Source organism: Anastrepha ludens, chromosome 6 (assembly GCF_028408465.1).
Source record: "Anastrepha ludens isolate Willacy chromosome 6, idAnaLude1.1, whole genome shotgun sequence".
Lineage (NCBI taxonomy): Eukaryota > Metazoa > Arthropoda > Insecta > Diptera > Tephritidae > Anastrepha > Anastrepha ludens.
Window position 1 is genome coordinate 75439070 of NC_071502.1, and position 25274 is coordinate 75464343.

At 36.9% G+C, this 25274-nt stretch overlaps 2 protein-coding genes across 2 annotated transcripts in view; one reads left to right on the plus strand and one right to left on the minus strand.

Annotated features, from left to right (window-relative positions):
- The first annotated feature begins 14452 nt into the window (after positions 1-14452).
- LOC128868312 (beta-glucuronidase) overlaps positions 14453-25274 on the plus strand; it is a 50574-nt gene continuing 39752 nt past the window's right edge. The window contains exon 1 of the mRNA XM_054110248.1: positions 14453-14749. The gene's annotated coding sequence lies outside the window, so the exon portion shown is untranslated. The remainder of the gene's footprint in view (positions 14750-25274) is intronic.
- Positions 20042-20629, minus strand: LOC128867119 (tigger transposable element-derived protein 6-like). Its single transcript, XM_054108218.1, has one exon. The coding sequence runs from the start codon at positions 20627-20629 to the stop codon at positions 20042-20044; it is 588 nt and encodes a 195-aa protein (XP_053964193.1).

Sequence of the window (25274 nt, forward strand, 5' to 3'; positions counted from 1 at the left end):
GCTCTGTACGGGTTTAGACACGGTATCGGAGTGGTTAGTTACATTTTTGCCAGTCCTTGCTCGCTCATCGTCATTAAATTTAGGGCATTCAGTGGTGTTGCTGCTATCATACATATGCTCGTATATAGTTTGTGCTCTCTTTTCGGTTGTCCTGACCTCATTACATTACTGACAACCGAAATTAGTAAGTAGGGAATAAAAAAAAAGAACAAAGCGGTTGTTGTAAATTGTAGTGTCTGGTGTTGCCACACCCGTTGGCGCCTAAATATAGGCTAAATTCATTTACACATATTTCCTTCAATTACACTTGATATATTTTTATTAATATTATATGCACGTACTGTTGCTAGCCTTAGTTAGTCACGGCTTTTTTGGAAAATTAAAGTGCTATGAACATTGGAATTTCGAGTAAAAGGAGCAACGTATTTTTGTTATTTGATTTCCAAATAATATTGTATATAAAAGGCATAATTTGCAACTCATTAAATATTTCTTCAACATGAGTTAATAACAGCATTTTGGAAACATGCAGTGGATAAGAATTAAATAAAAACAATATCAAAGTGAAAGTAACAGGCGTATAAATGTATTTAAAATTTCGATGGAAAGTTATCCTTCTATTGACATGTAAGTTTACTTAAGTGGTTTGCTATATATGTAAGTGCATAAGGATGTATATGTGCATATGTATATATGTGAGTATAAGAAATCCCTTAAAATCGTATTTTTCGCTAGATTAAGACCAACCGTCAAGCAACAATGGAGTATTGTATGTTTGAATATATGTATATTCGGTTGCCTCACTAAAAAAAGTTGTACTATTCCCACTGGAATTTATAATGTTTTAAGGTTCTCGAAAAAAAACAAATTTTCACTTTCATTCACTTAAAAATAATTGAAACTTAAACTTTACTTATTTCGTTTTAATGTAGAAATTGTAACGTTGCTTACAGATTACAAAGAAAGAATATTAAATAATAATTAGAAGCTACTTGAACATTTTGAAATAGTATTTTCTGGAAGAAAAATCAAAAGCCAATAGAATTTTAGAGCGAATTCTAAATTGTTATTTTCCCCAACCAGAAAATAGAAATAGGAAAGGGAATATTCAAGTTTATCTTCTCAAGCAACGATGGGTAGTCAATCGTCCACAAGTCGAAAAGGGAAGTGACGGCGAGAATAGTCCTTCCACTATCTACTGATTTTCGGTTCATGAGCAAACACTGTCCTTTATACAAGGTGGCGCAAAAGTAACCTTGCGATGTTTTTTGGCTGTAATAATTTAAAAACTTTGATTCTTCTTGTGGATTATTTTTATTTGGTCTTTTAATTTTTTTTACATCAAATCGAAAATATGATGTCATGTAAATGGCCACCGCCACAGTTGATTGCCATTTGAGCCCTTTTTATGGCATTTTCCATCACTTTGGCCAAAACTTCCGGCGATAGGTCCTCACATTCTTGACGGATATTGTGGTTAAAAGCTGCAAGAGTCTGAGACTTGTTGACATAAACCCGCGACTTCAAAAAGCCCCACAAAAGAAGTCTGGAGCGGTCAAATCAGGCGATCTTGCTGGCCAGTGCAAATCGCCAAAACGGGAGATTAGGCGCCCGGGAAATGCATCCTTCAGCATATCGGTTGTGGCACGTGCAGTGTGTGCCGTTGCACCGTCCTGTTAGAACCACATGTTTTCCAATTCCAATTCATCAACTTGCGACAAAAAGAACTCGTTGATCATTGCTCTGTAGCGCTCACCATTCACAGTAACCGTTTGGCCCGCGACGTCTTCGAAGAAAAAAGGTCCGATCACTCCTCCAGCGAAAACAGCACACCATACAGTGACTTTGAGCGAGTGTAATGGCTCTTCGTGGGTTACACGCGGATTTTCAGTGCCCCAGAAGCGTAAATTTTGCTTATTTACGTACCCGCTAATATGGAAATGTGCCTCACCATTCATGATTATTTTTGATGAAAAATCATCTTCCTCTTGGTGGTGATTAAGGATGGCTTGAGCGTTTGTTAGACGCGATTGGCGGTCAGCAGCTAACAGCTGATGCACCGTCTGGACTTTGTACGGAAACATCTTTAAATCTTGTACCAAAATTCGCTGTAAAGACCGTCGACTGATACCCATTTGCGTGGCACGTCGTCTGGTCGATGTCGGCGGCGCTTCCATGACATCCTCGGCTACAGCAGCAATATTCTCTGCAGAACGGCTACTCCGGAGTCTGCCACGCCTGGCAGCATCTCGTGTTGTGCCAGTCTCTTCGAGGCGAGTGGCTAAACGTCGCAGTGTTTCACCAGTAGGCGTTGGACGGTGAGGAAATCCGCGACGAAATTCACGTTGTGCCAAAGTCACCGACCGATTATTGGTCAAATAAATAGTCAGCAATATTCCGCGTTCTGGAGCAGTGTAGCGTAACATTGTTTATTAACGTGTATTTCACATGTGTTTACTACACAAATGTCAAAACAGAACTGACATTAGGGGCCAATAGCAAAATGTATAGCATTTTCTGATAGGAGGATTACTTTAGCGCCACCTGTTACATAGGATGAAATTGTATAAGTGAAATGCAAAAAACACAAACCATTATGGACAGTGACTTTCTGGCCACGTTGAAGCCTGCTTATATGACATATGTACATAATATTGTCTCCAAATAAAGGCAGCGTACTCTAGCATACCAGCTAGCAACGGTAGCTTTAAAGTATACGCATTAAAAAGTATACACTAAAACGTCGAATAAAAGAAAGTACGGAATACGACTCTGTAATGGGGTAATTTAATCTCTAAAGTCTAATACCACTCCAAGATCAATCATTTGGCATGGATTGGATAATCTAGAATCATCAATATGGTAGGACGTGGTTGTAAGAGAACCAGATTTAGAATAAGAGACTTGCTTATATTTAAATTTAACTTATTTATTTCCCACCAAACACTAACTCTCCTGTTAGTGCAATACCGAGCATCCTCAGCATACAAAAAGAAAATTTGCTTAGAACAACTTGAAATGTCATTAACAAAAATCATAAAAAATAGGGTCGCAATGAAAAAATTGAAAGTGTTACCATTAACATTAATAATATTTCCGAAAAGAGAAACAGAACTTAAATTAATTTAATTTTAAATAGAGGCTGAGGGATCTACTTCAAAATTTAAGCGGAAGAACAAAGTAGAGAATTAAACCGCCTTAATCAAAAATACCTGAAATAACCACCATGTGACGCTCTAAATCAACTGATTTGAGAACTTTTTTGTGGTCACATCTCTGATTAACATTCCTACCAGATTTTTTTCGCCGTTGTATGACATTTGTAAAAGTTACGTCGAAACTGATATTCAAAATGAATACGCTAAAAAATCAGCCGTGTACGAGGGGTGCTTTGTATATGTCGGGATTTGGCAACCCTGGTGTTGCAATCTGGCAACTTACAGCTGTATCGCAAAGTTTGACATTTTTTGGCTTTTACGTACTCAGATTATTTTTTACAACTTTCGACGTGGATTAACTCAGCAACATTGCATGGATGAACTTAATTCATTTTTTGGCGATGAAGCTCCATCAAGGGCCAGTGTTTATCGATGGTATGGTGAATTCAATCGTGGTCGTAGTTCACTCCAAGACGAATTTCGTGAAGGCCGTCCAAAATCAGTTGTTGTTCCGAAAACCATTGATGCTGTGCGCGAGCTGATATTGCAAGATCGTCATGTGACCTATCGTGAGATTGAGACAATCTTAGGCATTAGTGGGACCAGCATACGTTCAATATTGCATAAATATTTCACTGTCAAAAAAATTTGTTCCCTCAATTTGTCAATCGCTCAAAAAAAGGCTCGTGTCGATTGGTCGAAGGAAATGGGTGTTTCAAGTCGAGCCAAATCCAACAAAAGTTGTTGGTGCACGAAGCACTTCCAAGCAAATGAATGCCTGTTTTTTCGGAAAAACTGGACATGTCGCAACCGTACCACTAGAACAACGCAGGACAGTAAATTCTGAGTGGTACACAACCATTTGTTTGCCAGTTGTCTTCCAAGAAATTAGGAAAACCAATCGCCAAAGACGGATCACTCTTCACCAGGACAATGCGAGCTCTCACACATCGGCTCAAACAACTGCATTTTTGAGCACCCAAAACATCGAATTAATGGGTCATCCGCCGTATAGTCCTGGCTTGGCACCGAATGACTTCTTTTTATTCCCGTACGTAAAAAACAAACTGAGAGGTCAACGTTTTTCGACACCTGAAGAAGCGGTGGCGGCATTCAGAATGCATGTTTTGGAGGTACCTCATTCAGAGTGGCAAAAGTGCTTCGACAATTGGTTCAAACGCATGCAAAAGTGTATAGATCTTCATGGAGAATATTTTGAAAAACAATAAAGTGATTTTCGATGATTAAAATATGTTTTTGTTCTCTAATCCCGACATATAAAGGCACCCCTCGTACGAGTGGCATGAACGCTTCAGAAGAGATCGTGAGTCCATTGCGGATGACGAAACAGTAGGTTTCACCCATGTAGAGCCTGAGCTGCCTACCAGGCACGTCATTGGCACAATTACGTTCTGGATATTGTAGCAAATTAAACTCGTACTTATCCGGAATTGACCCCGACATACCAAACGCATATCCAGCAAGTGAAGGCACGCCGCAAGAAATTAACCATCTTTTCACATTCCCCATCAAACCTACTTATCTAACACCCGTCTCCCTCTGGACCCAACTTGTCGAAACAGCAAGCTTTCTGGGCCTCCCGTTAGATGAGCTATACGGCGATTTACTCTACACTGACAGGGCTTAGTATTGCTGCTACAACAACAAAACTGATGAAAACATCAGTAAAGTGAAAGAATAGTTCAATAGCCGCAAATTAACCGTGAGAGAGCTGACAGAAAGCTTGAACATTGCTTATGGATCCGGCAGGAAATTTTAGTTAATGCTTTGGATTTGCGCCTTGCTGGCCCCAAAAGACCTGAATTTCGTGCAAAAAAGGTGCTTCTTTGATATCGCCGAAGACATGATTTCGAAGGTTAAATCGTCCTTTCCAAGCAACATTCATGAAACATATCATTACACGATACGAGAAGTGGGTACGACAAGCAATCGTAACCAGAAAAAAACACGTTGTTTTCAGTCCAAAAGGATTATTACAGGAAAAAAGAAATTAGCCAAAAAATAAAAGACTTCTGGAAAAACAACTAATGGATTTTGCGCCATGATAACGCACCGTCGCACAGTGCCTTCTTTATCCATTAATTTTTGATCAAATACAATCCAACAGCCAACAAATTCACCTGATATGGCTCCCTGCGATTTTTTCCTGTTTGATGAAGTGAAAAAACTACAACGGGGAATCACTTCGGCGTTTTAACAGTCTAAAGGAAGTAATGGAAAACGCAAACGGCTCTGATAGCTATAACAAAAATAGAGTCTCATAAATGTTTCTGGATCAAATGCTGACACAAGTGCCTTGCAGTTGAGAGGGAGTACTTAGAAAGCGATAATATCACTTTTGAGAAATAAACTTGTATTTTGAATTTTCTGAATATATTCCGGGAACTTTTTTATCAAGCTATATGCTTGAGTTTCATTGTACTAAACAACGGAAGGAATACTATAGGGCATGATTTCCTGGATTGTTGTCGAAAATAAAATGTGAGAAAATACTCGAATACCCACAAGTGCTGAATTGGTCGTTACCACCATCTGCTTCTTATTTTTGTAATAATTTAGCCATAGACAGCAACATACATACATACCACATGAGGCTTACTTAAGCAAACGATATACATATGTACTTTCGCCGAGCAGAGTGGTACTCTAATGGTTCGGACGATTACCCATATATTGTTATAATCATGTATACGGGCAGGTCTCTTGGGGAATCCTGCTGTCGGTCTGAAATATTTTTCACGACTGAACGTACTCTACTGTTGCACCAAAAAATTCCCTATACATGTACGGGAATGCTGCTGGAGTGACAGTCCTTGGTCGTATCCGGGTCGCTACGGTAACGTGCCTGTCGTGGGAACGCACTCTGCTCTCACAATGTGGTCCAAAGTATTTTTGAAGATTTTTCGTAGAGTAAATATCAGGTTTTTGAAAGATTTATCAGTTCACTAAAAATTGGTTTAAAATTTCCCACAATAAATAAAATGGATGGAACTGTAAATGCTCTATAAAAAAGACTAACTCTCCAGAATGATAGAATGAATGAGTGCATAGGTTACAGTGGAAAAATTACTTCACTTACAATTGTAATAAAATGAGTTAAAACTCCATACATACATATATGTGTCTATGTCAATTCCTATTTATTGTTTGATGTTTGGCAGAGCTTCCCAACAATTCGTGGTGGTGTGCTTTTAAACAGCGAAGTTACTTTCTGAGAAGTGTTTTCATGGCGGTCGCTATTAGGAAACCCTCTTTCACAGTGGCCAACCATCGCGAGGCCAATAGAATGGCGGTCGCGCACAACTTACTCGGACCTACGCAGCTATCTACATACTTACACAGGCCCGACGAGAGGGGTAGGGGGGGCGGGGGTGATCGGGTACTTTTTCCCCCTGGCCCGGAGTTTTCAGAGGGGCCCGGACTCGAGGCTCACTATAACATAATACGCATTTTGATAAATAAAAAAAATTTGAAGGGGCTCGCATCTCAAGTTTCCCCCGGGGCCCGAATACTCTCTCCACGGCCCTTTACTTACATGTCGTACTATTTATTTAATTTCTATTATCCTCGGTAAATTAAAATCTTCAAACCTCTATACTTTCATCATTTGTGGAATGATTATGTGATGTGAAATCGGCAATTTAAAGATTTTTTTGTATACCTTAAAATTCGTGTAAGTAACTTCACCGTGTTTCAAACTTTGGCCTACATATTCTGACACACATACTTATGTATGCTGATTCATGTGTTATAATAATTAAATACTATGTAAGTACATACATATGTACAAATAAGTGGAATTCACGAAATTCCCAATCATCATCATCGGTTCCTGTTTCTCCTCCTGGAGCATAGGCGCTCAGTAAAACACCTCCATCTGGATCTGTTTTTTGTAAGAAGCTTGAATTCGTGCCACGTTTTACCTGACGTTTCAACTTCCTCTGGACCGTTCTCCTCCAAGATATTTTTGGGCGGTCAACCTTGCGAACACCCTGTGGATTCCAATCCAGTGCTGACGACAGATTTCATCTGCGTCCTTGCAGAGCGTATGGCCGATACACCACCACTTTCTCAGTTTTACCATGTTAGCTACCGGCTGAATTTTGCACCGTCGTTACTTATGATTTTCGGCCACCAGATCTTCAACATCCTGCGTAAACATTTGTTCACACAGCTGTGAATTTTGTTTTCAACCCAATTGTTTGTGAGTCAGGTTTGTGATCCACACAAGAGTACTATGATAGTAGTATAGTAAAAATCCGTAATTTTGACTTCAATCCGCTGAGGATGCTCGACGACCGAAATGAACGGAACTGTGCGTACTCACCGTTTGCTTTATGTCGATAACGTCTAGTTTCGCACTATCTTCAGCAGCGAATATACTACCCAAGTAAGTAAGAGGAACGGATGGCTGCTCGTGAACCGAATTTTCATGACTTTCGTATTCTCGTGATTTATTTTTAGGACCGCATTCAATGAGGTTGAATGAGGTTGGCTTCTTAATTGGAGCTACACGCGACTTGGTTTTCGTTATTGCCATCAGTTCGGCCTGAAAGATACTACAGTAGTCGGGGAGCCGAAAACTGAAGGAGATTCCCAGATGCTCGAAGTATACACCTCCACGAGTGGTAATCCTAACTAGTGATTATCCAAGACGAGAACGCACCTCCGCAGCGATGGACTATGGGACGTATCATTAAGTGCATTGATGGCAATGATAATCGCATCAGAGTTGTCGATGTTAAAACTTCAAGAGGAATCTTACGCCCACCAGTTCATAAAATAGCTATACTACCTGCTTGAAATGATCATATTATATGCGCCCTTTGAAGGGGCCATTTGATCCGCCCCTGAATTGCAGTTCCAGCAATCATTTAACCATACAAATATAAGTTCAATATATTTACCGTATATTTTTGGAGTTTAACGAATTATAGCGTTTTTGTCAGCATTGCCGCCGGACAAACAAACTAGTGTACAGATATAAAAGGCAGCTTTGCCGTACGCCAGCACTGGTGGGAATACTTTCCGACATTTCTGCATTTAAAGTTGTTGTAATGCGCGCATACGAGACACATTAGTTTCGAAATTCACAAAATATATATATATACAATATATAATTGGCGCGTACACCCTATTTGGGTGTTTGGCCGAGCTTCTCCTCCTATTTGTGGTGTGCGTCTTGATGTTGTTCCACAAATGGAGGGGCCTACAGTTTTAAACCGATTCCGAACGGCAGATATTTTTTATGAGGAGCTTTTTTTCATGGCAGAAATACACTCGGAGGTTTGCCATTGCCTGCCGCGGGGCGACCGCTATTAGAAAAATGTTTTTCTTAATTTTGGTGTTTCACCGAGATTCGAACGTACGTTCTCTCTGTGAATTCCGAATGGTAGCCACGCACCAACCCATTTGGTTTTTAATTCTTCACCATGACTCCAGTGTTGCCCCCACCTTTCACTGGTTGTTGTTGTTGTTGTAGCAGCATAAACATTCCCCATACATGCACAGGGAATACTGCTGGAGTGACAATCCTTGGCCGGATATAAATTTGGGTCGTTCCGGTAACGTAGAACCGACTGTCATGGGAACGACCTTTCATTGGTCAGTCCCAACTCTTTTACATTCTCTACTAACTTTGTTTATGAGTCTTGCTGTCGTACTCAAATATCCAGATGCCATCTGCAGTGACTACTCGACTCATCCAATCTCTACCATCGCTCTGAATGCTGGATAAAAATCCTCGTTGACCGATTTCCGCTCAGTCAAACGGGCTACTGACTTCAACTAAAAGAATGTCACCTATTTCCAAACAAATGAACATTAAAAACGACGCATCGTTTCCATTTAGCTACTAAAAGTACGTTCACATATGCAGTAATTTGCAGTAAATCCACGAAATTAATCTACCCGTTCACATATGGCAGATTAGCTCCAAAATTGACAATCAGCTGTCAATACTGTTTTGAAAGGTTTTTCTTCATAGAAATTACTTTGGTGGAATATTTTGGAGTTTTTGGTTTGTTTAATTATTATTATCGATATGAAGGAAAGACAAGGAGAAGTAATAGTTAATTTAATTGCGCAATTGGCTGCTAGTAAATAACAGTTGGAGGAAATCCGTAGCCGACGTTTACTGAGGCTTCAAAAAATTATGGCAGCAATACGCACGTGAAATCCGTATTTACATTTTATAAGAAGTAACTCCAGGCCACCGAGATATACCAGCGAACTGTAGGTCTAACCAACTTGCAATAGAAGGTACCTGTATGCCAAACATAAACATAAATAATAATTTTATGGAGGAACCTCTAGCAACTTGTAAGCTTCTTGTTATGGATGCACTAATGAATTCTGTAAAAAAAAATGGATTAGTGCCAATTCCTGTGAAATTGCTAAATTTAAGTATTTCCAAGAATATTATAAAATTGAGTAGACTTCAAATTAGGGCCTTAGTAGGGCATTGTATCATAGGAAATCACGCAAGGAGATAAGGCGTTTACGTGCATCAGTTCTGTCGTAGCTGTAGGAATCAGGAGGAGTTAGAAACAATTCAAAACCCTTTTTGTGCACCTACACCTACCGATACCGAACCTTACAAATAGTACATCCCTTTTTAGAGAACTGTTTTCGAAAAGCAGACACTGTGCCACGACTTCTTATTAAGCAACAGACGATTTTAAAGCATATTAAGAGTCTGCTAACAAATGCATGATGTTTGTATGTACATACATACATAGTATAAATGTGTTGCGTAATACTTTGCATAGTCGCCGGAATCAACGCACACAGGCGTATACACTTACAATATTTTCGATAAACAAATATTTAATACCATGCAGATGCGAGATAAAGATGTTTGAAAATCTGTTCAACCAATATAAAAGTACATAAAAGAAATTTTAATTGACAAAATTATATATAAAAATAAAAATTATATACGTACATATGTATGTGTATATTTACGTACGCATACATTGGTATGTATTTATTTGATGCAATGCTGTGTTCCTAATATTATCAAGTGTGCCCTTTATGATTTTATGACTTGTGTATGTACATTAGGCCGGGTCGATTTGTGGGGAGGCAAAACAATCGCCCATTGTTCTGTGAAAATCATATTCTAGGGATCAAAATAAGAAACTTTGTCGAGGGACCATACCTTTAAAACGAATTCTGATGCCCCCCAATTTGGGTCGAACTTTTTAGTTTCTTTTCTCATGTAAAGGCCAAAAATGGTGATATTTTGAAATGATTGTATGGGGAACCCCCCACGGGAGTTCCAGGGGGTGTGCCACTAGCATGGGTGGATCGGCCGTCCAAAGTTAGTGGGGGTCGGTCATACATTTGGACTCGATTAGAGCACTCTAAATGGGTCAAAGTGGGATTTTTCATTAGACCCAAATTGGGGAACATCAGAATTTGTTTTAGAGGTATGGTTCCTTCGGCAAAGTTTCTTATTTTGATCCCTAGAATACGATTTTCATAGAGTAATGAGCGATTTTTAAATCGACCCGCCCTAATGTACATACGTACATACATACATTAAATGCAACATATGACAACTTGTGAATGGGAGTACCCGAAATATATGTAATCAAATTATTATTATTCTCTACTTTGTTTTACTTATTCACATTCTTGTTTATTAATTAAATATTGATCTGTAGTCAAGAATGATAGAATGCAGTAAAGTAATTAATTCTTCTTTTGTTTGCTTTGTTTTTTATTATTATGGAGTATGACGTCAACGCTTGTCAAAATCCCAAAAAATAAGGTAACGGTTTGCGGAAGACGCCACCTTCTGTATTCTAGTCACCTTGATCTGTAGCAGTAGGGCCCCTCAAGCAATCTACCCCTTTCGTCTTTGCTGACTGAACTTGCTGCGCTATTTTGTTCTCCTCAGTACTAAAAGTCATGCCAAAAAACAATAAAAAGCGACAATTTTATAAAGCAATAACGCAGAAGTCAAGTGCAAAAGAAACGTGATTTTACCATGACGTAGATATAGATGTATACAGATGTAATATACGAGAAGAGTGCCAAAATAGTCAACTTTTTTAAACAAAAATGCAAAGTTAGACTACGTTAATATAAACAAGAAAGGCAATAGGAATGATAATAGGTGGAAAAAGGGTTAAAAACAAAAAAATTGTTAGCAAATTTCTACGTAATTGTAGAATTCATAGAATTGAGAAGCGTTATCGCGGCATGCGCGACCTTCTCTCAACTGTAGCTGCAACTGACGCCGCACAATGGGGAAAACATGGCGAAAATAAAGAAACTGTGAAGCTTTAAAGTACATGTTTCAAATTTTATGCCTGAAAGGTGAGCTTCCTTCATGCACATGTGTATGTTTATATGTACCTATATTATTAATTGAGTGTACTTGGGTATTCAATCTTTTAAGGGGTTACATGGGTTTCGTCGGGTAAAAAACGGCCTATTTTCAATATTTTTTTTCTATTTAAAAAATTATTTATTTAATTCAAACTTTTTTCTGTCTTATAGATACATATTTAAAAAATAATTTTTGAAATTTTCAAAAAAAAAAAATTAAAACTCCTCCATTGTGACGTCATTTCCGGTGACCCCTCGAAAAAAAGGTGCGTCCGCGTTGTCAGCATAACTCCTGACAGGCTTATCAAAATTGAAAAAACAAAAATAAGTGTTTTAGTTAAGACCATAAACTCATGCTTGAACGAAGGAAAGAAAAAAAAGTAAAAATTGGAATTTTGGCAGACATTTTTCCAAAAAAATGAAAATTTCGCTCAAATTTGCTTGACATTTTGTCGTTTTTAAATAATTGTAATTGAAAAAAAAAAGAAACAAAATCCTTCATCCAAGCACGAGTAAATTGTTTTTCGAACACCAGTGTAAAATTTCATCAAGATCAGTTGAGTAGTTTTCGAGAACATTTGACCACCGACTTTGAAAACACGGTTCTGAGAAAAACGCGTTTAAAGTTTTGAGTAACAATAAAAGTGGCTTGAAGCGCACACATTCCAAAGGCTGTAGCTCCGAATTTATTATTCGGATCGACATTTAGGATAATATTCCTGAGAAGTTGTAGAAATTAATAAGCAAAAAAAAAAAAAAAAATCAATTTTTTGAACCAACGAAACCCATGTAACCCCTTAAGTTATTCTAAAAGTCTCGAACACTATCTGTATTTGTTGCATTATTCATATTTAATGAAAGCGTTTTGAAGCTCTGATAAAATATAAATTTCTACATTCATATAAATATTAAGTGTTTATTTTATTGGTCCTTTATATACACACATCAGCAACTTTCTGGTGGCAGTCTCTATAACGAGAGATATGTATATTGACATTGTTGTAGTAACACTGATCGACAAAAATTATTTGGTTCCCAAGGCAGTCGGTTCTACGCTATCGAAACGACCCCGATTTGTATCCATCCAACCACTGTCACTCCAGCATTTTAATTTGTCACATGCACTTTTCTGGTATTTTTACTTCACTTTGTTGAAAAAATTTTGTACTCATATTTTTTTGTGACAGGAACTTTATGTTTTATAAAGCAAAAATATAAGACTACTAAAACTACAACTTAAAAATATAATTTTTTAAGACTAAAACTTATAAATTTCTGTTGTATTTGACTTAACACTGGTCTCTTGTAAGCATTCAACACAAAGCTCTTAAGATATGAAGACTCGAGTACAGGTTGGAAAACGCGAAACAACTTAAGCGTCTCATACACTCACAACGTAAATGTAGCGTGTTTTGTTAGAATAGATTTGTTTCTCTTGTTTTCGCTTTACGACCTCGTTGGTATGACTCAGAAAAAGCTATCGGTCGATCGGGCTAAATTTTTACAGCTTATTTTGCAAATATGTCATAATAACATTAACTGCAGCTATAATTATTAGTCAATATTTAAACCGTTTTTAAACAATTTACGGTTACATTACAAGTTTCAAAACTTTGAAGCCCGCCATTTCGAATTTCTTTTTCGAACAACTACAATACTTTTTTTTTGTTTCAGACAGTCGCCACTTGAGCTTACATGTCAACCGTGTTGTAGAAAGAGTAGCTTCAGGCATGCCAGTGGGATTTATTATTGGAAAAAAAATTTAAAATATTTCAGGGGGGATCCTGGTTCATAAGGTCAAAAAAATCAATTTTTTTTTTCGTTTTAAGCGATTCCTAATATATTTCAGAATATTCACACAAAGTTACAGAGCCTAATTCTCAATATTTCCGTAGATACAAAGCCAAAGGTAGGCGAGCGTTAGGTAGTTACGTTGTGACCGGGCAGCTATAGTACAAACTTTATCTTCTTTTCTCGACTTTTCATTTTTATGATTTCTTTGAATTGGCGTACATGAATGAAAAAAACTAATGAACCTTTTGAAATGAATCATAGCTTGTTCCCTTCAGTATTAAATTCTCTTCTATTTGAACTAACAAAATATATAAAAAAAAATTTTTTCAAGTTTTTTATACCAAGTTGAAGAGAATTTTTTTTTTATAGAAAGGCATTTTTTTCTTTAAAACCTCCAAAAAGTTGAAATTTTGGAATTTCTCTCAGTTTTCTTAGTTCATCTAGAATAAAAAATCATGATAATTAGAAATCCATTTGAATTTTTTGCTTTAGATAATAATTACGAGCTGTATCTTGTACGCCAGTTGGAAACTCCAGCGTTGCAGCGCTCTACCTCAACTTATTTTAACCAGTACAAAAATTTTTTATACTTTTTAAATGCTCATTAAAAGATAGAAAAAACTTTGCAGTGCTAAATAAATTTTTTCCTTAAAAAAAAAATCGCAAAGAGATGCAATTTTTAGACCTCATAAAACAGGCTCCCCCCTTAACTTAATGTCATAATTCATATGCCACATATTTTTATTTTTAAAGAAATTCTCTCTCGACTTCACTATAACATTAGTTAAGAGCAAATTATTATTGTTGTCGTAACAGCAAAACACATTCCCAAAAAGTATTCAAAAATTTTGCAGAATTGACTGACGTTAGACTCAAATAATTCAAGACGTTTCCGTTGGTTGCGTATACCATCTTCTAAAGTATTTAAAAGAAATAAAAGGATTCTGTGGAAAAACTGTGGTAGAAAATCATCAGTTCAATACCTCTCGACACCAAATGCACTAAGAGCAGCATATCAGTGTGTATAATAACATATTTGAGAGTTTTTTCCATTTTCCACCCATTGTGCAGCGCATCGACAAAGCGACGATGGAGACTTCATCACTGGATTGCATGCCTTCTTGTGGTCAGTTGGTTCGGGCTTGTGAGCGCGAGTAGTTGGTTTGGCCACGGTTAATTGGCTGGTGTTTGAGGCTTGTTCATTTTACTACTGCCGCAGGGCAACAACATTGAAATTTGACGCATCGCAACGACTCAATAATTAGCATTTATATGTGAAATAAAGTACAAAAATACCTAAAATATATTTTACTACGACTGATCTTTCGCATGCAATTTGGAAACAACTCAACTGGGAGCATCTTGGTGTATGAAACAGTTTACACTAATTCACGCTTTTTTGCTTATTGATGACTTCGTCTGAATTTGTGCGAAAGGTTAGTAAAAATCCAGAATTGCTCAAGTGTATACAATCGTAGCAGATTAAAAATAATATTATTTTCAATTCAAAAATGAAAACTAAAGAGTAATGAACTGTACAGCAAATGCAATCTACAAGCAATTATGTCATCAAACACAAACGAGTGAAAATTTTGCAACGACTCTGCTCCGCTACCTTTACATTGTATGTTGTAAATTTCTCATGGTTTCACGTTTAGCGAACATTTTCTATTTTTTCATTAATCAATTGCCGCCTATTTCCACCTCTATTTGTAAGGCTCAGATTGAAAGTCTCGTGCTAGAAAGTCAACGAAAGCGAAAGTGTAAATAAAGAGGCGACAATTGTTTATTTGCTCAGAGGGTGGTGTGTAGTATAAAATTACAATGCAGCACGTTAAATTTCTTCATTAATAACTTATAGGCTACGTATGCGAGTATACTATCTATATACACATATATGTACATATCTACAAAAGTGTTTCTTTTCTAACCGCTTCGTAACTATCTTCAAAGTGTAGTTTTAAGATATACAAAACTGCACGCACTTTACAGTATTTTCAGTACCTGTGTATGACCCAAAAAGCTGAAAAAACTCCGTACATACATCACCACCCACCCCGCCCATTAGAAAGAGCAAGGTCACACCGTTATAACCGTGAAAGTCCCAACCTCCTAGGGTCTCTATAGAACCCCCAAGAGAAGTTTACAAATTAGGTTTTTTCCGACCGCATTTGCAGTTTATACTGAAATACCGTTATCCACGCTTTGCTTTGTCTTTGATGCCAGCGAAATTTATGTCACAAAAGTTAGTATACAGCAAACGATTGTTCAGTTAGCATAACATTTAATTTTACGCATCGATTAAAAAAGTTTAAACTATTAAAATGAAATAATTAAAGTGAGTATAAAAATTTATGGAAGTACGTTTGGTATTAATTTGCGACATTGCGACAACAATGGAAAACAATTTAGCACCCAAACTATTCGCCGGGTTTTGCATAGTGCTGGTTATCATGGGCGCAATGTTAGGAAAAAGCCCTTCGTGAGTAGTGTCACGGATTTCATTCGCAAAAGATCATGAAAAATAGGACCAAACGTTTTGGAACCAAGTCATATTTTCTGATGAGTGTAAGTTCAGTATCTGTGGATCTGATGGCCGTGAAAGAGTTTGGAGAAAAGTTAACGTGGAATTGGATCCAAACAATATGACCGGCACTGAGAAGCATGTAGGGGGCTCTGTGATAGTTTGGGGATGTATGGCTGCAAACGGGGTTGGAAACTTGGTATTTATCGAAAATATTATGGACCGATATGGTTACTTAAATATTTTGAAAAATAAATATTTTGAAGAAAGCGCTACGAAATTGGGCCTTGGAGCAACGTTTATCTTCCAGCAGGATAATGACCCCAAGCACACATCCAACATTGTACGAGAGTGGCTGTTATACAATGTGCGAAAACAGCTGAAAACACCGCCACAGTCCCCGGATACCAAACTAATCGAACATTTATGGGAACATTTAAAGCGGCAAATACGTAAACATCCGATTAGAAATAAGGAACAACTGAAAAACGTCCTTCAAAAAGAATGGAATAAAATACCACCAGCTGTAACTGAAAACTTGGTGAAATCAATGCCATAACGACTTAAAGCGAATGTAAAGTCTAATGGTTATCCTACCAAATACTAGGATTTGATTTTAATTATGTTTTTGATTTCACAAATTAAAAATATGAAGAACTGTATACTTACTTTTGAGACATGAATTTTTATAAAGTTTCATATAAAAAGGTATAATTTTGTTGCTTTTTAAAATTTTGTCATTATTTGGATTAAATATGATTTTTGTATTTCATCCATGTACAATAAATAAAACACAATTTTGTTATAACTTAGGTTGTTTGAAGGAATCGATTGGGGGGAAATTGAAAACGTGTCCGGTGTATACTTCTGTTACTAACTGTATGTATATTTTAAAGCAAGGGAAAATTTGGACTAAAAATCGCGCGATTTTTATTCCAAATTTTTAGTATTGGTAAAAATATTTGTTTTTGTAACACATATGTATGTATATTTTAAAGCAAAAAAGCGTCCCTATAAATAATAAAAATAATAATAAAAGAATTGTTCGCTTTTGGTTGACTGGATTTTTCTTATTTCGCTTTGTTCTTCTCTCTCTCATCGTTCGTTTGACAGTTCGCTCCTCACATTTATTCTGCACGGTATTACAAACGCCGTAGCCGAATGGGTTGGTGCATGATTACCATTCGGAATTCACAGAGAGAACGTCGGTTCGAATCTCGGTGAAAACACCAAAATTAAGAAAAACATTTTTCTAATAGCGGTCGCCCCTTGGTAGGCAATGGCAAATCTCCGAGTGTATTTCTGCCATGAAAAAGCTCCTCACAAAAATATCTGCCGTTCGGAGTCGGCTTGAAACTGTAGGTCCCTCCATTTGTGGAACAACATCAAGGCGCACACCACAAATAGGAGGAGGTGAATTCCGAATGGTAATCACGCACCAACCCATTCGGCTACGGCGCCCGCGGACATTTGCGTGTTATATTTTTTAAATTCGGTCCACGCACTTAGACATTATAAGCAAATACAGTTTGTCAAGAATATGTTTGCGTAGTGAAAAAAATTTTAAATTTTAGCTTTGATCGAGAATTCCAACAACAAATAAAAAAACAAACAAAAAATGTATACACACACACATTACAAAAACAACAACAAAAAAGGATGTTTACTCTATTTAAAAAGTGTCAAAAAAATCTTTGCATAACTCATGAAAACAAATAAAAAACGCAGTTATTTTCCGCGAATTGCATTCATTTGGGTTTCTTTGCAAATGGTATGGAATGTGAAACGGGTAAGAAATTATTTAGTGATAAGTTTAGTTGTCTTCAGTGCTACAAGTGATCTCAGATTTGAATAAAAAAATGCCAGGAAAACGAGTTTCAAAAAATATTATTCAATTAGTGTATTTCAATCAATACAAACGCAAATCAGCCAGAGGAATGGCCGAAATTTTTTGTATATCGCGGTAGCAAGGGAAAGCCCTTCGAACTATTATTTGTGAACCTACATATGTGGAGTCATTGGTCATTTTTTTTTTTTTTTTTGTTTTTTTTTTGGTGGGTGAGGTAGGGTTCAAAATGCCTTCGCACTTACAGCGACCGTCGTCTACTGCGTCGTGTGGTGTGGCCTCTCCTGGGGAGACTCCCCTCCCGGAACTGATTTGTACATTACTTCGGGAGGGCCCAGAACGGCGTCCATGAAAAGGACCAAATTCTAATTCACCCACGTCTGGGTCCACCATATTTGTAGCCAGCATTCATGCTATAGGCTCGTCTTCTTTTGTCTCTATCTGCGGGGCTTCATGTTGCCGGTTTATCTTCTAGTCAAGTATATTAGGATCTCTGTCCATGTCAAGTTTTTTGGCACGTAGAACTCGCTCTATATACGTGCGAATAATTTGCCAATTTTCTGCGCTTTCTATCATTTTATCAGTGATGTTGTCAGCTCTTAAGGGGCCTAGTCTGCCTTCGACAGCTGTGCGATCTGGTTTCCATCTCTCACATTTGAAGAAAGTGTGATTTGCGTTGTCAATAAGTGCATCTCCGTAGATGCATTTAGTGGTTTCTGGCTTGCCTATGTTGTTAAGGTATTTGTAAAAGTATCCATGTCCAGATAGCATCTGTGTGGTATAATAGTTTACCTCGCCGAACTGTCTGTTATACCATTTGTCTAGGTTTGGTATAAGTCTCTTCGTCCATCGGCCTTTCGTCTCTGACTCCCATCGCTCTTGCCATATTTGCAGTGTATGTGCTCTAATTTGCTGCTTTGCGCTCGTTTTGGTGCGGGCGCGTGTGTGGTCTCCTATGGCGTTTGTCTCGCTCTTTTTGAAGTTCCATAGTTCTTTTCGCTCTCTCGCTAGCAGATCTATAGGTATCGTGCCGCTAATAGTGAGTACTGCTGCTTCTGATACCGTGCGATAAGCTGAAGCAACGCGGAGGGCAGCGGTTCTTTGGGCCTTGGCCAGGATCTTGCGGCGACACTCAGTTTTAAGTGTGTCCGCCCATACTTCACATCCGTATAGTGGAATGGATACCGTCGTGTCCATGAGCAGCTTCCGCCTGCTTGCGATGGGTCCTCCGATGTTTGCCATTAGTCTTGATAGCCTTGATATTGTTTTGGTGGATTTTTCAGCAGCGTACTGGATTTGTGCCCAGTATGTCAGTTTGTTGTCGAGTTTGATGCCCAGATATTTCACTACTTTTGAGGTTGTTTTGTTCTCTGTGTAGACTGGCATTGTCACTTCTACAGGTCATTGGTCATGAACCGTCTCAAATGTCCGAAAAAGTGGGTCTCGAATGATATACCTACTATAAATACCTCCGATTCCAATAAAAATATTATGAAACTATCTATCGTTTTAAAAATTCTAATTTTCTTAACACCATGTTTTTTATTTCAAATTATCAACCTAAATACATACATGAAAGGAAAGTGTACACCATAGATTGACAAGTTTACACTATTTACTATTTTTATTGCATTTATTTATTTTTTAATTTTATACAAAAATATAATTCCTGCTACTACCTACTACAACACCCATATTCATAATTAAAGTTTTCGAACTTGGCATAAAATTCGGCGAATTTTCATCAAAACTTCAAACTTTTTAATGATAATATCTGAAAAAGTTCCAAGCATGCAACTTTATATGTAGCTCCAACACCGTCAACAGAGAAAAGTATTAAAAATCAACGCGATTTTTGAATCACTAATCGGTGATGATTGCGGTTATGGTAATCTAAGTTCTAATTTTCAACCCATTCGAATAAACTACTAGTTAAATGAAAAAATGTATATACCTACAGTCGAATCCCGATAATTCGAAATGGCAAGGGGATCAGTTTATTTTCGATTTACACAGAAATTCAAATTATCGCGATTTCCCTTAAACGAGACTCAAAAAAGAAAAATTCAAATAAACGAGGCTTTAATATTTCATCATGTATACTTAATAAATTTAATTTAAAAAAATATTTAAGTACATTCAATTGTACGTTTTTCATATTATATTAAATCATAATTGAACAGTAAATAAAATTATAATAACAAGATTCATAATAGTTTTATAACATAAAATTATTGTATATTAGTTTTTAAAAAAGTCTGTTATTTTCGATTGTTTGACATTTTATTCTTTAAGTTTTTTTATTTCACTTTCCAAACTAATAAGGTTGTCTTGAATACCACTTGTTGAAAGAAAATGTTAGAATCGATGAACTAACGCTATGGTTTGTGTGATTGTTAAAGTTTCATCCCCTTCGGCGTCATCATCATCTTCGTCACTTGCATTACTGACATGCAAAACTTCTTCCACAATGTCGTTATCTGTTACCATACCAGTTACACCAATGTCATTGTCAACGTTAACATATTCCTCGAAAGATCCGGCATTTTCAGAGTATTCAAATATAGCTTCCCACAGATAATCTATGTTTAATGGACTATCTTCTAAATAATCATCGTTTAATGTTTTATTGAAACCACAAGCACAGAAACAGTTTTGAATGCACGAAATGCTTACATTTTTCCAAGCTTTGTAAGCAATTTGTGTAGCTGTTAACATTGTGCAACTAAACTTTTTCTTTTGCTCAATGCTCTTAACTAGATTAATAACCATTTCCTTGCGGTATAAGGATTTAAAATCTTTTATATTGCCCATGTCAAAGGGCTGCAGCTTGGATATGGTGTTAGGTGGCAAAAACTCAATCTTTACGTGGCTCAGATGAGAATTTACGCTATCCGCCTGACAGTTGTCTATAAATAACAATACCATTCGAATCTTAGCTGCCATGGGGTCATTTAATATTTGAAGCCATTCGTTAAAAACTATTGATGTCATCCAGGCCTTCTTGTTGTTCCGATAATGCACTGGAAAGTAAGAAATGTTTTTAAAGCACCTTGGTTTTGCTGACTTCCCAATAAGCAAGGGCTTAAGTTTTTACGTGCCAACCATGTTTACGCAAAATAACAAAGTCACTCTTTCCTTACTGTGGTTCGATCTGGTAAACACCTATAAAACAACCAAGTTTCATCTGCATTAAATCGTTAGCTTCGTAGTTTTTAATCAGGTCACTCAACTTTTCCTTTCAGTCAGAACAAATGCCTTCATTAACAAATGCACTTTCGCCGCACATTTTTTTAAAGGAGCTATTGTTTCGTTGTTTAAAACGATCTAGCCAACTACTGTTTGCCTTAAAATCTCTTATGTTCATAGCTCTGGCAAAAAACAAAGCTCTCCGCCAATGGGAACATTACTCTCACGGCATTGCGTAAACCACAAGATGGATGTTCAGCATGTTTCTGATGCTTCAGTTTACTATGAGATGATGTTTGCAGAATAAACTCTATTTTATGTAAAATTGTCGTAATTGTTGATGGAGCGATATTAAATTGTTTTGCCACGTCAATTTTTTTTGTTCCATTATCAATGGCTGAAATAATGTCTTGCTTATGCGTTCGTCTATTTGCCATTTCTAAGAAATGATGTTGCGCTTATTAACGAGTATTTCTAAGAATGAGCTTTTTTGAGAACATCCAAAAACAGCTTGCCCGTTGCGCTCATGCAAGTCTGTATGCTGATAACCCTTACTGATTCAGATCTTACTGATTTATTTTCATGAATAATTTGCTTTTCAACTACTTTGATTGGTATAGAGTTTGTGAAACTGCTTGAAATAATCAGAATAATATATTGAATAAAATATTCGTATTGAAATATGAATAAAATAAAAAAATGTGTTTTTACAAACGTCCAATCATGGATAGTCAACAAATGTTCTCGACTCTATTTTACTTATCATATACATATGTACATACATATGGAATTACTAAAAAAGTTTCCAGGAGCGTCATTGTAAAAAAAAAAAAGAATTATTTGTTAGAAAATATATATATTTTTTTCAATTATATTTTCATCGTTAATTAGGACAATTTATCTAATTTTTAATATCAATATATAGACTTATGTTTTCAAATATTCATTCCTTTATAGACGATTTTAAAAAAGACCTGCCTATGGCCAAAGACATACTCGACAAATGTAAATAAGTGTTATATCGAAAAACATCAAATTTATCGGATGAATCGATATTATTTTACTTTCAGCTACTGTCATTAATATTCCAGAATTCAATTAACATTCCAATTTTTGTTTTTTTTTTTGGTGATCAAGAATGATAGAAACAAAATTGCGCCCATCAGAGAGTGCATGACGTTACATTTGTGCAGTCGCACGAGAGATGTGAAAATGCGAAAAAAAATGCAAAAAGAAATTACACAAGCAACACACGCGTAAATTGCACAAATGTGACGTAAGACACGCAGCTATTCTATCAAATTCGCTGAGAGCAAAAAGCGGTAGCACGATCGGCGCCAACCTATTATTCTCTGCTGCTGGAGTGGCAATCCTTGGCCGGATATAAATCCGGGACGCTCCGATAACGTAGAACCGACTGTCGTGGGAACGATTATACTCCCTTGTTGGTGGTGATGACCTTAATATGTCCTTCACTTGACGTGCCAGTTGGATTACTAATGCTCTCTAAGAACATGAGCGAAGGCCGTGTACTCAATCTGTTAATTGTGGCGTCATTAAAAAACAGTTACTTTACTTTGACATCAGCTCCCTTCACAGTATAAAACAAACGAACGAAACAAACAAAAGTAGGGGAAATTACATGTTTGTAAAAATTCAGTGAATGGCTTGGTAGAATTGTGATTCTTAAGATTCAAAATACACAAATTATGAAAACAAGGTGCCGTGTGTTCAATTGTGAAAGCACAAATTAATATAAAGCCTACAAATGCTGTTTTTTGCGTTTTTGTGCAGAAGACGTCGTGACAAGAAAGTGTTGTGTGTATGCGTATATTTTCTTGTGTTTGATTGTCTCCATTGCTTTCCTTTTTGAAGTGAAACTTCTTTAGGCGCGTCGGGGGCCCCAAGGCAGATTGAAAATAGGCGAGTGAAACGGTAAGTTCGGAGCGTTACCGAAATCCGTCAAATGGGCGGGGCCAAGGAGCAGCTGCTCCTTCCCACTCTCGCCTATTCGCTCTCTCTGTCGCTCTCTCGCATCGCAAGCATTGAAGTAGACTGGCGACATGCAGGCAACCGACAATCGACAACCGACAACGGGTATTATAGATAGCCATAGCCCGTGCAAATGAGTGCTGTGTGTGAGTATCAGATAAAGCGCCGATTGAATGTGTGTAAGCGGGAAAGCAATAAGAAACTGCTGTGAAGTAAATAGATGGTAGGTATGGAGGAGACGAAGCGATACAATGAGTGCGTTTACCAAACGAGTGACGATAGTTGAAGTAGAAGGTTGTAAAATGACATTTCAACCGTTTCGGTGATCAAAGCAAATTGATTAACGCGCCAAAAGTAGGCAAAAAATACCATTGGAAGTCAGCGTCAAGTGCAACACTGCACCCAAGTGTCAAATTTGAAGCTAATAAGGACAAAAATAAATAGTACAAATTTATGTGGAGTGATATAGAAAAAAAAAAATGAAAACCTGAATTTAACACGAGAGAGGGGGGAGAGATCTAAACCGGGGCTCCCATGCATGGAACAACCAACTTAGAAGTTTCACTTCTACCGTGCGTGAGTCTGACAGACCCTAGTTTTTCTTCTCTTTTTCTTGACAAACATGTAAAAATTCCCCTTCCTTTTCTTTGTTTATTAATGGACTTTTACGACACGGCGAATTCGGAAGGCGCAATTTCTTTCGCTATCATTCTTGTATTGCAACTGCATAGATTGGACACAATGACAATAGAATTAAGTGTCAACTTCATTTCCGCATTCTCTGTAATTAATTAGTGAAAGGCTCGTAGCTACACTTATTCCCTCTGTTCGTTACAAATAAAGTTAAGCTACAAAGCTGCATTAACGCAACGAACGAAGATAAACTGGATGAATGACTATGCTCTGCCTTATTAACACAGTTCTTGTACCCCTCGTTGACACCGATTGTTGGTACAATATATACATACCTACATACATACATATTTGTGGCGGTTATATATGTATACGGGATAGACTTTCAATTAACAGCTTTTAGCACCATACTTTATATACCCGTATGGAAGTGTTGCCTCCTTATGCAAAGATGGTCAACTGATCCTAATAGATTTTTCGTATGTACCTCAGAGCTGCAGAAGAACAAATTGCGAATTTTGTGAAGCCCATTTATTACTTATACTTATGGTATATATCATAATCAGATATAAATTATATTTTAATTCATCAATTTCAGAGTCAATAAGCTCAAAAAAAAGGAATCGGCTTTCGGCATCAACGCGAAAATTATACTTTATACGAGGTCTGTCGAAAAAGTTACCGGACTGGTGCAATAGGAGAACGGTAAAGGATTCTGGCAGTTGATTTATTTTATTAAAAATAATTCCCTTTGTACTCAGTCAAAAAGCACCTCAAACAAAGAAGCATATCTAAAATTTTACGAAAACATGGTCAGGTCGTTGACCTTTAGATGTCTTCATCGTCTGCATGACGCTTTCCTTTCATGTCCAAATGTAATTTTTCAAGCAAAAATAAGTCATACGAAGATAAATCAGATAAAAATGGAAAGTAAAGCATGGTTCACCCAAAGTCTGTGCACATTCTAGGGGAAAAAAAAAAAAATTATTAGGGGAAAATGGGGAGTTGTGAGACACAGGGAGTTGTGAGACATTGTTACCTTTCGGCAATATTCATTTGTTTACATTCGATTTTATGTGTCAACAAGTGTTCTCGATGCGATCTCACTTTTCAGCTAGCATTGGTCATATTTACACGCATTCGACGCGTCTCTCCAGTTACTGTGTTTTGGAATTTCTCGGTAAGTTTTTTTCATCATTTGTTTTGCGATACATTCGATCAGTTGTTGAAGCAAATTGCAAATGTTAACACTGTGCGACAGTGAAATTATACTTTTATGGAGACCTAGTTCAACTTGTAGGTATAGTAAAACTAAAAAAAATGGTATAGGAGAAATTTCCAATACACCCCCAAAATCTCATTTTATGGCCATAAAACCGTTTTTCAGTAGGTTGATGTGAAGAATAACTCCTAACTTCGCCAATTTCCATCCGATTTCGAATTTGCTTTTTTAGTTCGAAAGAACAAAAACAAGCCTTTTTGACAGTGTGTTGACATTTTTTCTGAAATGACAACTGACGAGACTGCAGACGGAAGTATTTGGAATTTTTATATTTTTTCTCTATTTTTTCAACTTTGACATAATTTTTACGATATTATCCGATATTGAGGATTTTTTTCAGTACCCTATTGTTATACAATAGTAAATTTAATTTTGCGTCAAATGAGCTATATTTGACTGTAATTGAATTAAAATTAGTAGAGTTGTGTGGGTTTTAAGATTTTTTCTTTTAGTAGCATCTTCAATCATTTCTACGGATTTGAGTTTTTTCAGGTT

Excerpts from the sequence above, each read along its gene's own strand:
- LOC128867119 (XM_054108218.1), bottom strand. The coding sequence starts at position 20,629 with ATGGCAGCTAAGATTCGAATGGTATTGTTATTTATAGACAACTGTCAG.